At 36.2% G+C, this 11927-nt stretch overlaps 1 protein-coding gene across 1 annotated transcript; it reads right to left on the bottom strand.

Annotated features, from left to right (window-relative positions):
• Nucleotides 1–10932: 10932 nt before the first annotated feature.
• Nucleotides 10933–11862, bottom strand: LOC116638541 (olfactory receptor 4A47). Its single transcript, XM_032414619.1, has one exon. The coding sequence runs from the start codon at nt 11860–11862 to the stop codon at nt 10933–10935; it is 930 nt and encodes a 309-aa protein (XP_032270510.1).
• Nucleotides 11863–11927: the final 65 nt, after the last annotated feature.

The following is an 11927-nucleotide window of genomic DNA, read 5'->3' as shown; positions in this document are numbered from 1 at the left end:
CATGCCCCTGCACTCTGTCACAATTGCCCTTCTGGGTCAAACCCGCAAGAGTCCCAGCACAGCAAGACCATCCTCCAGAAGACCAGGGCAGGTTCCTGCCACACCAGGTCCTAAAAGTTTAGAGTTTTAAAAGTCAGCAGGCTTGGCTGGGTTAGTGCCCAAGGTGCACTGTGCTGCTCCAGGCAGGCAAGCAACCCAGAGACAGTGTGAAATCAGAGATCTAGAAAACACTGGGACACATGAAGGAAAATTATTTGCTCCTCTGAAAGTGCTTTCGTGAGAGCAGCAAGCATGGACTCCCCTCTCTGGGGACAAAGAGCTTGCTAGTGCCATTTCCCTCCCCCACCCCTCAGCACAGACCAGCTTCGGTAAACAGCACATTGCCAACACTGGCTGCCTAAACTGCTTACACCAAGTCTCTTCCCCCTGTACTCTACCGGTAATGCTTTTCTTGGGCAAGGGTACCTAAGAACTAGAGCAGCAGGTCCCTTCCCCAGAAGACCACCAGAAACCCCTGCATTCACCATGTCTACTGACCATAGAGTCCTTCAAAGCTTCACTTCTAGTGGAAATATCATCAGGTCTCCTTTAACAAGCAGACCAGAGCATACTTAGTTAAAACTTGCCACACTCTGGCCAAGGACCAAACAATCCCCTCTGCAGGCAAACAGAACCTTTGCACACAATTGACCCAAGCAACAGAGCAGCCCAAACACAGTAGCAGAGTACATGCAGCACACACCAGACGCTTCCTGAAGCACTAGACCCTGGACATTATATGATCTCTTCTACATAAAGCCATTACTCTCAGGAACAGGAAACATAACAGACTTTCCTAACACACGGAAGAAGCAGAGATCTAGTCAAAATGCCAAGATGGAGGAATTCATCCCAAAAGAAAGAACAAGAAAAGGTCATGGCCAGGTATCTAATCAAAACATATATAAGTAATAAGCCTGATGCAGACTTTAAAGCAATAATCATAAGGATACTAGCTGGGATTGGAGAAAAGCATAGAAGACATCAGGGAGACCCTTACTACAGGATAAAAGAGCTAATTAACCATCAGGCTGAAATGAATAATGCAATAACTGAGATTCACAACTGACTGGATATAATGACCACAAGAATGGAAGAAGCAGAGAAATGAAAAAATGATATAGAAGACAGAATTATGGAAAATAATGAAACTGAATAAAAGAAAAAAAGAAAAAGGTTTGAATCACGAGAGTAGACAGGGAATTCAGTGACTCCATCAAACATAACATTTGTACAATATGAGTCCCAGAAGAAGAAGAGAAAGAAAAGGTAACAGAAGGTTTATTTGAGGAGATTGTAGCTGAAAAGTTCCTCAATCTGGGGAAAGAAACAGATAACCAAATTCAGAAGACACAGAGAACTTCCATCTAAATCAATAAAAGCAGGCCAACACCAAGATATTGTAGTTAAATTTGCAAAATATGGAGATAAAGAATAATCCTAAAAGCAACAAGACAAAAGAAGTCCCTAACTTATAAGGGAAGAGAAATAAGGTTAACAGCATATCCCTCCACAGAAGGTTGGCAAGACAGAAGGGAGAGAAATGATATATTCAACATGATGAATGGGGAAAATCCACAGGCACAAATACTCTATCCAGCTAGGTAATCATTCAAAACAGAAGAAGAGATAAAGAGTTTCCCAGACAAAGACCAAAGGAGTTAATGAACACTAAACCAGCATGGAAGAAATATTAAAGGAAACACTCTGACTGGGAAAGAAAGACCAAAAGTGACAAAAACTAGAGGAACAGAAGAAATTTCCAGAAACAATGACAAAACAAGTGATAAAATGGCATTGTACATACCTATCAATAATTACTCTGAATGTAAATGGAGTAAATGCTCCAAACAAAAGACATAGGGTATCAGAATGGATTAAAAAAAAAAAATCTACATACTGCTTACAAGGGACTCATTTTAGACCCAAAGACACCTCCAGATTCAAAGTGAAAAGGCAGAGAACTATTTACATGCTAATGGACATCAAAAGAAAGCTGAAGTACCCATATTTATAACAGACGAACCAGATTTTAAACCAAAGACTGTAACAAGAGAACAATGACACTATACCAAATAAAGGGGTGTATCCAACAAGATGTAACGATTCTAAATATTTATGCCCACAACTTTGGAACAGACAAATATATAAATTGATTAATAACAAAATTAAAGAAACTCATTGATAATAATACAAAAATAGTGGGGACGTTAACACCCCACTCACAGCAAAGGACAGATCATCTAAGCAGAAGATCAACAAGGAAACAAGGGCCTTGAATGACATACTGGACCAGATGGACTTCACAGATACATTCAGAGCATTGCATCTTAAAGCAGCAGAATACACATTCTTCTCCAGTGCATATGGATCACTCTCCAGATAGATCACATACGGGGTCACAAATCAGGTCTCAACTGGTACAAAAAGACTGAGATCATACCATGCATATTTTCAGACCACAATGCTATGAAACTTGAAGTCAACCACAAGAAGAAATTTGGAAGGACCATAAATACATGGAGGTTAAAGAATACCCTATTAAAGAAGGAATGGGTCAACCAAGAACTTCAAGAATTTAAAAAAAAAATACATGGAAGCAAATGAAACTGAAAACAAGACAGTTCAAAACCTTCGGGATGCAGCAAAGGTGGTCCTAAAAGGAAAGTACATAGCAATACAGGCCTTCCTCAAGAAGCAAGAAAAGTCTCAAATACACAACCTAACCTTACAGCTAAAAGAGCTGGAAAAAGAACAGAAAAAAGAAAAAAGAAAAAACAACCTAAATCCAGCAGGAGAAGAGAAATAATAAAGATTAGAGCAGAAGCCAATGATATAGAAACCAAAAAAAAAAACAGTAGAACACATCACAAACCTAGGAGGTGGTTCTTTGAAAGAATTAATAAGATTGATAAATCCCTAACCAGACTTTTCAAAAAGAAGAGAAAAAATACCCAAATAAATATAATCATGAATGAAAGAGGAGATATCACAACCAACACCAAAGAAATACAAACAATTATAAGAGAATATAATGAGCAATTATATGCCAACCAATTAGGCATTCTAGAAGAAATTGATAAATTCCTAGAAACATATAAACTACCAAAACTGAGACAGGAAGAAATAGAAAACTTGAACAGACACATAGCCAGCAAAGAAATTGAATCAAAATAAAAAATCTCCCAACAAATAAGAGTTCAGGACCAGATGGCTTCCCAGGGGAATTACCAAACATTTAAAGAAGAATTAATATCTATTCTTCTGAATCTGCTCCAAAAAAAAAAAAAAAGAAAGAAAGAAAGAAAAGAAAAGGAAAAGGAAAAGGAAAAGGAAAGAAATGGAAGGAAAACTTCCAAACTCATTCTATGAGGCCACCATTTCCTTGATCCCAAACAATCAACAAAACTAAAATGCAACATATGGAATGGGAGAAGATATTGGCAAATGTCTTATCAGATAAAGGGCTAGTAGCCAAAACCTATAAAGAACTTACCAAACTTAACACCCAAAAACCAAAAACTCTGGTCAGGAAATGGGCAGAAGACACAAACAAATCCTCAACAAAGTATTAGTAATCCTAATCTAAAATTAATTAATTAAATAATTTAAAAATAATTTAAATAATTTAAAAAATCATTCACCATGATCAAGAGGGATTTATTCCTGGGTTGCAAGAGTGCTTCAGTATTCATAAAACAATCAACATGATACATCACAACACCAGGAAACCAGAAAAAACCACATAATCCTTTCAATAGAAGCAGAAAAAGCATTTGACAAAGTGCAACATCCATTCATGATAAAAACCCTCAACAAAGTAGGATTAAAGGGAACATACTTTAACATAATAAAGGCCATATATAAAAAACCCACAGCAAACATCATATCCAATGGTGAAAAACTGAGAGCTTTTCCCCTAAGACATAAACAAAACAAGGATGTCCACTCTCACCACTTTTATTCAACATAGTACTGAAAGTCCTAGCTACAGAAATCAAACCACAAAAATAAAAAGCATCCAAATTGTTAAGGAAGAAGTAAAAGTTTCACTATTTACAGATGACATGTTACTATATATATAAAACCCTAAAGTCTCCACCAAAAAACTACTAGAACTGATAAATGAATTCACTAAAGTCACAGGATACAAAATCAATATACAGTAATCTGTTGCATTTCTATACCCTAATAATGAAGTAGCAGAAAGAGAAATTAACAGTCTCATTTACAATTGCACCAAAAATAATAAAATACCTAGGAATAAACTTAACCAAGGAGGTGAAAGATCTGTAATCTGAAAACTGTAAAACACTGATGAGAGAAATTCAAAATGACACAAACAAATGGAAAGATATTTCATGCTCATGGATGGGGAGAACAAATATTGTTAAAATGTCCATACTAACCCAAAGAAATCTACAGATTTAATGCAATCCCTATCAAAATACCAACAGCATTTTTCACAGAACTAGACCAAGTAACCTAAAATGTGCATGGAACCACAAGAGACCCAGATTAGCAAAAGCAATGTTGAAAAGAGGAACAAAATTGGAGGTATCACAATCCCAGATGTGAAGATATACTACAAAGCTATAGCAATGAAAACAGTATGGTACTGGCACAAAAATAGACACATAGATCAATAAGACAGAACAGAGAGCCCAGAAATAAACTCATGGTTATATGGGAAGTTCATCTACAAGAAAGGAGGTAAGAATATGCAATAGGGAAAAAACAGTCTCTTCAACAAACGCTGCTGGGAAAACTGGACAGCAGCTACATGCAAAAGAATGAAACTGGACCACTTTCTTACACTATACACAAAAATAAACTCAAAATGGATTAAAGACCTAAATGTGAAACCTGAAAATATAAAAACCCTGGAACAGAGCAATGGCAGTAATGTCTCTGGCATTAACCACAGTTACATTTTTCTAGATGTCTCCTTGATGAGGGAGCAGAAGGCTAACTGAGGACAGGCAGAAGCTGACACTCCACAACCCCCCTCATGGGATATATGTGACATTGCTCAGGCACTCCTGGCTGCTCTAAAGGAAAAACAAATAATTTATAGAGATTACAATCCTGCAAGACATGAATGTCCCTCAGTTTACAAAAATCTTAGCAATTTACAAGAACAAAACATTTCTACCAATGGCCTAGCTTCCAGAAGGGAATGTAGATACAATTAAATGTCCTTATAATCTGTAGCCCATTGACAGATACTTGAAGCAGGCAAAGTGTGATGTTCCTCCAGGAAGCTCCCAACTATCTTACTGTTAATGCCTTACTAGAGGCGTAAACAACCTTAACCTGACAATGGCAAGGCCTCTGGTATCCTGTGAATCTTCTTTAACATACAAAAATCCTTTGGAAACCTCCTTTTTCCTTTCCTCCCCTAACTCCCAAGTATATAATCAGTCATACTTCACAAACCCAGGGCAGCATTTTCTGCCCACAGGTCCTGTCCTGTGCTTTAATAAACCACTTTTTGCACCAGAGACGTCTCAAGAATTCTTTCTTTGCTGTGGGCTCTGGACCGCACCCTACCAAACCTCACCTATATTCCAAAACCCCATCATCCTGAGGCAAGGGACAGAAAAGCAAAAATAAACTATTGGGACTACATTGAAATAAAAATCTGCACAGTGAAGAAAATAATCAACAAAACTAAAAGACAACCTAGGAATGAGAAAAGATATTTGCAAATGACATATCCAATAATGGGTTAGTATCCAAAATATAAATAGAATTTACACAACTCAATGCCAAAAAAAAACAAATAATCCAAATAAAAATAGGCAAAAGACATGAACAGACATTTCTCCAAAGAAGACATCCAGATGGCCAACAGACACATTGGAAAGATGCTTAACATCACTCATCATCAGAGAAAATGTAAATCAAAAATACAGTGAGATATCACCTCACACCTGTCAGAATGGCTAAAATCAAAACACAAGAAACAAGTGTTGGCGAGGATGTGGAGAAAAGGGAACTGTTGGTGGGAATGCAAATGGGTACAGCGACTGTGGAAAACAGTATGGAGGCTCCTCAAACAATTAAAAATAGAATTGCCATATGATCCAGTACTTCCACTACTGGGTATTCACCCAAAGAATATGAAAACACAATTTTTTTAAAAGATTTATTTATTTTAGAGAGAGACAGAGAGAGAGTTAATGAGAGAGAGCATGAGCTGGGGGAGAGGGAGAAGCAGGCTCCCTGATGACCAGGGAGCCTGACCCAAGGCTCGATCCCAGGACCCTGGGATCATGACCTGAGCCAAAGGCAGATGCTTAACTGACTGAACCACCCAGGCACCCTAGTGAAAACACTAATTTGAAAAGATATATGTACCCCTATGTTTATTGCAGCATTATTTATAATACCCATATTATGGAAGTGTCCATTGACTGATGAATGGATAAAGATGTGGTATATGTATATGTACAGTGGAATATTATTCAGCCATAAAAAATGAAATCTTGCCATTTGAAACAACACAGATCTAGACAGTATAATGCTAAGTGAAATAAGGCAGAGAAAGACAAATACCATATGATTTAACTCATGTGGAATTTACTGAAAGAAAACAAACGAGCAATGTGGGGGAAAAGAGATAAACAAAACAGACTTTAAACATAGAGAATTGGTGGTTACCAAAGGGGAGGTGGGCGGGGTGATGGGTGAAATAGATGAAGGAGATCCAGAGTACACTTATCGTGATGAGCACTGAGTATTGTATAGAATTGTTGAACCACTATACTGTACACCTGAAACTAATATAACACTGTATGTTAATTATACTGGAATTTTAAAAATAGGAAAAATTTAAATAGGAAGTTAAATTTAAAATTTTAAATAGGAAAAAAAATTTTAGAGTGCCACAAGAAAGAACTAAGGTGATTTCACTAATAGGTTCATGTTGTGAATATAAATTATAGATTAGCTAGAGTATATGCAAAGATCACTGGCTTCAGATACACCTGCGTAATTTGTCTAAAAGTAGATATGTCATCCAACAACAAAACTAGTAAATTAAAATCTCCAGAGCTGTATTCTGACAATCTGGATTTTACAAAAAATCTAAGTCTCACAGTACATTGAACTTTGACAACCAATTAGGCAATATATAAATCTAAATAGGATATTTTTACAATGATAAAAAGTTTGTCCCTGGACCTTTCCTTACAATGTCTATATGTCAAAATAAACATACTTTGGACAAATAGTGCTCATGTTCCTCTGTAACATAGAAATTATCTTTTCTCTGTTCCATTCAATAGACAAATTTATCTTATAAAGTTATAGATATCTCTCAAACTTACCATTTTTACCCTAGAACTTCCTCATGGCATTTTTCATCTCCCAATTTCTGAGTGTACAGGTTTAAGTTTAATAAAGGAGGTCCCATGCTATACAACACAGCCACAGCCTGATCAGTGGAGAAGGTGGTGATTGGGTGCAAATATATAAATATTCAGGACACAATACTAAGACCACCACAGTGATGTGAGAAACATAGGAGGACACAGCTTTGTGTCTCCTCTCCAAGCTACAGGCCCTAAGGGAGCATATGAAAACCAGCTAGGAGACCATCAATAGGAAAATGTTCACAGGCAGATGAATGCACTGTTGACAGCAACAAAGAGACCAAGTGTATGAGTGTCCATGCAGATGAGTTTCACCCAAAGATTTACATCATGCACGAATGGTCTATGACAGTGGAGCCACACACAGGCACCCACACTGTGAAAAGGACCTGAAGGGTTGCAAGGACAAAGCCTCTAGTACATGCCATCTGAAAGAGGAAGCCATATCCCTGTCACTCGTGATGATTTCATAATACAGGGCTTCACAGATGGCCACACGGATGCTCAGCAAAGACATAAATCACACACTTCCTGAAAGAGATGGTTTTTCTTACAGCAAAAGTGCCAAGAAGCATTTCAGGGGTCACGGATGAATAACAGCAGATATCTAGAAGGGATGAGTCACAGGCAGAAAAATGGAAGCAGTACCCAAGGTCATGAAAGATGACTTGTTGAATGAAAAGACCTGCTCATGGATAACAGTTCTCAGTCCTGGAAAGCAGTAAACTCTTCCTAAATAAATCTCCTTAAATTGAATATTCTTGAACATAATAACTGACTCTGTTTTGTAACTAAACTTACTTTAATTGTCAACTTATTTTAATGTTAAACATTTATCTTATTTACATGTAAACTTATTATTTTAAACTTGAATTTGAAACATCAATATGTAAGACTAGGTATAAATCTGAAAAAGAACAGAAATGAGAGACCACTAGTCTCATCGCATACCAATATGTGTTATATATAGAAACATATATTTATGTCAGTTGGGACATGGATAAAGAGATCAATAAAACAGAATAGTCCTGAACTGGATCCAAATACAAATGGGACATTAGAATATAATAGTCAGGATTTCAAGTCAATGGTAAAAAAATAATTATGCAACTATAAAAAAACAACTAAAATTTAGAAAAACAAAATTCAATCCCTATTTAATTCCTATATCAAAATAAATTCTCAATGAATCAACAGTTTTAATATAAGACCAAAAAAAGTACTTAACAATTAAGTGCTAAAAATAGCTGAAGAATATTTTGGTATGAATGAAGTGAGGAAAGTCTTTTTAAACAAGATACAAAAGAAAAAAATTAAATATAAAATGTAAGAAAAATTTTTACATGCCAAAGGATGTAAAAAAGTTAGTATAGTATAAAAAAGCTAAAAATATCACATATACATAGGATAAAAAATTTAAAAATACCTCAAGCCAGAAAAATAATAATTATATATACAATAGTAAAAGAGATCATTTCTTTAGTATATAAATGACTCATAAAAATCAGCATGGGAAAGGTCAACAATTGAGTGAAATAGACTTTGATAGAGAATCCACAGAAGAAGAAATACAGGGGCGCCTGGGTGGCTCAGTCGGTTAAGCGTCTGCCTTCGGCTCAGGTCATGATCCCAGGGTCCTGGGATCGAGCCCCGCATCGGGCTCCCTGCTCAGCAGAGAGCCTGCTTCTCCCTTTCCCTCTGCCTGCCACTCTGCCTACTTGTGCTCTCTATCTCTCTGTCAAATAAATAAATAAAAAATATCTTAAAAAAAAAAAAGAAGAAGAAGAAATACAAATCATGTTAAATATATGAGAAGGTGCTCAAACTCAATTATATGAAAAGGATTTTGGGGAAAAAAAAGGATTTTGGTTAAAGTATAAAAATGAAATAAAATAATTTTAATCAGATTGTTCTATGCCTTAAATATTTACTAGGTACAGGTTGTTGAGAATGTGGACAGAAGGCCTCTCAGACTGTGAGCAGCAGTGTAGCTGTAAGTGCCACCTCAAGGATGGCAGTTTGGCAATAACTATGAATATCAACATTTAACTATCAGACCATTGATTGACTCAAATACATATATCAACAACTCCACTCCTAGGAACTCATCTTTGCACATATTCAAAAACATGTATTTATTGCAAAATTCTTTGTCGTACAGAAAGGTTAGGAACAATCCAAAGAGAAATGCATACATTAATTTTAGTATATATTTATATGGGAGTATTATCTAGTACAAGAAAAACTAAGAGTTAGATCTGTATAGACTGGTATGGAATGTCTTCAATGTTGCAGATGATTTCACTTATACATAAAATCTAAAAAACAAACAGAAACAAAAACAGACTCAAATACAGAGAACAAACTGATGATTGGAAGAGGGGAGGGGCTGCGGGGACCTGCAAAATAGATGAAGGTGATTAAGAGGTACAAACTTCCAGTTATAAAATATTCAAGTCAAAGGGTATAGTGCAGCATAGGAAATATAGTAAATACCATCATAATACCTTTGTATGGTGACAGATGGTGACTATACTTATCATGGTGAGCATTCTGTCACGTCTATAATTGTCAGAGCACCAAGTTGTACACCTGAACCTAAGACAGTATGTCAAGTACACTTCAATTAAAAATGAAAATAAAAAATATATAAAAACTATCCTAAAATTAAAAGTGTATTTAAGAAAGATGTTGCATGGACAATAAGCAGGGCACATGATGTAATGAGCACTGGGTATTCCCAATGAAAAACCGAACTCTGCATCTGAAATTAATGATACACTATATGTTAATTAATTGAACTTAAAATAAGATAATAAAGAAACATTTTTAAAGATGTTGCATAGTAAAAGCAAACATCTACATAAGGAGGAAAAACACACATATGCGTATTTAAATGCACATGCATTTGTAAAGGTTATTACCTCATAAATCTTAAGAAACCGATGAAGTGACTGCAAGAGGACTAGAGACCACACTGAGAGATAAGTAGGAAACTTATGCTGCACCTTATCCTATTTTGTAAGGTTTTCATTTTTGCTATTATTACCTATTACACTTCCAAATTTTCTTATATAAGGCAACTGAAATTTAACAAGGAAGACATTCTATACATGATTGAATATTTTAAATAGTATAATAAAATGATTAAATGACAAGAATCTAATTAAAAATAATACCATGTCTCAGAAAAAATGTAAAAGATAAATGTACAAACTGATTAAAATTTAGTGTAGTCATATAAAAATTTCCTTACTAATGCATTACCTATTATGGATTCACTGCTATAAAGGCATTATACCAATCTAAGTGAAGTGATACACAAGACATTATAGATCTTATATTCTAGCAGGGAGGAAAACTTATTACAGCACAATCATCTGGTCCATTCTTAATTATAATTACCAGAAATTCTTTGATGAAAGGAAAGTCAGAATCAGATTTAAGAAGACTTCTGCATTCTAAGGAAATGAACCCTAATGCCAAATGACTCTCTTTGTGGTGGAAGATGTGCTCATTTACTACAAGATATGATGTTTCTTCCCCAGAGCTTCTTCATAGCATTTGTTATCTCAGAATTTCTCAGAGTGTAGATCAGTGGGTTCAGCATTGGGGTTATGACTGTATAAAACACACTCAATGATTTGTCAATGGAGAAGGTCTTAGCAGGTCTTACATACATGAAAATACACGGAACAAAGAAGAAGACCACCACAGTGATGTGGGAACCACAGGTCTGGAGGGCTTTCCGCCTCCCTTCTGGACTAAGGTTCTTTAGAGAGTGCAAGATGACACCATAAGAGATGAGCAAGAGCACAAACACAATAGTGCAGATAACTCCTCCATTGGCTGCAACTAAGAGGCCAATGACATGTGTGTCAGTACAGACCAATTTCAATAAGGGGTACATGTCACAGAAAAAATGATCAATGACATTGGGGCCACAGAATGGGAGCCCATAAATAGTGCTAACTTGAATTACTGAATGCAGAAAACCCCCAACCCAGGACACTACCAGCAGCACAACACATACCCATTGCCTCATGATAACCAGATAATGCAAGGGCTTGCAGATGGCCACATAACGGTCATAGGCCATCACTAGCAGAAGAAAGACCTCTGATCCACCAAAAAAGTGCTCTGTAAATAGCTGGGTCATACAAGATTGGAAGGATATGATATTTTCCCCAAAGAACAAATTTGAAATCAGTTCAGGAGAAATAGATGATGAATAAATGACATCCATAAATGATAAGCTAGCAAGAAAAAAGTACATTGGCGAGCCCAGGGTCTTACTGACAGAAACAGTCACCACGATGAGTAGGTTGCCCACCATGGGCAAAATATAGAAGAGCAAGAACATAACAAAAAGTACTTTCTGCTCCTTTGGATTCTGTGTGAGGCCCAAGAGGACAAAGTCAGTAACATTGTTCTTTGTTTCCATTTCCTTGGCTCTGTCTATTCCTTATAGGTGCTGACTTAAGTTATTAGAAACAGTTTACCTTTAAA

Source organism: Phoca vitulina, unplaced genomic scaffold, assembly GCF_004348235.1.
Source record: "Phoca vitulina isolate PV1807 unplaced genomic scaffold, GSC_HSeal_1.0 scaffold16, whole genome shotgun sequence".
Taxonomy (NCBI): domain Eukaryota; kingdom Metazoa; phylum Chordata; class Mammalia; order Carnivora; family Phocidae; genus Phoca; species Phoca vitulina.
This window is presented reverse-complemented; position numbering and strand designations above follow the sequence as displayed.

What these genes read in the sequence shown, in the direction of transcription:
- LOC116638541 (XM_032414619.1), bottom strand. Translation starts at nt 11,862, where the DNA reads ATGGAAACAAAGAACAATGTTACTGACTTTGTCCTCTTGGGCCTCACA.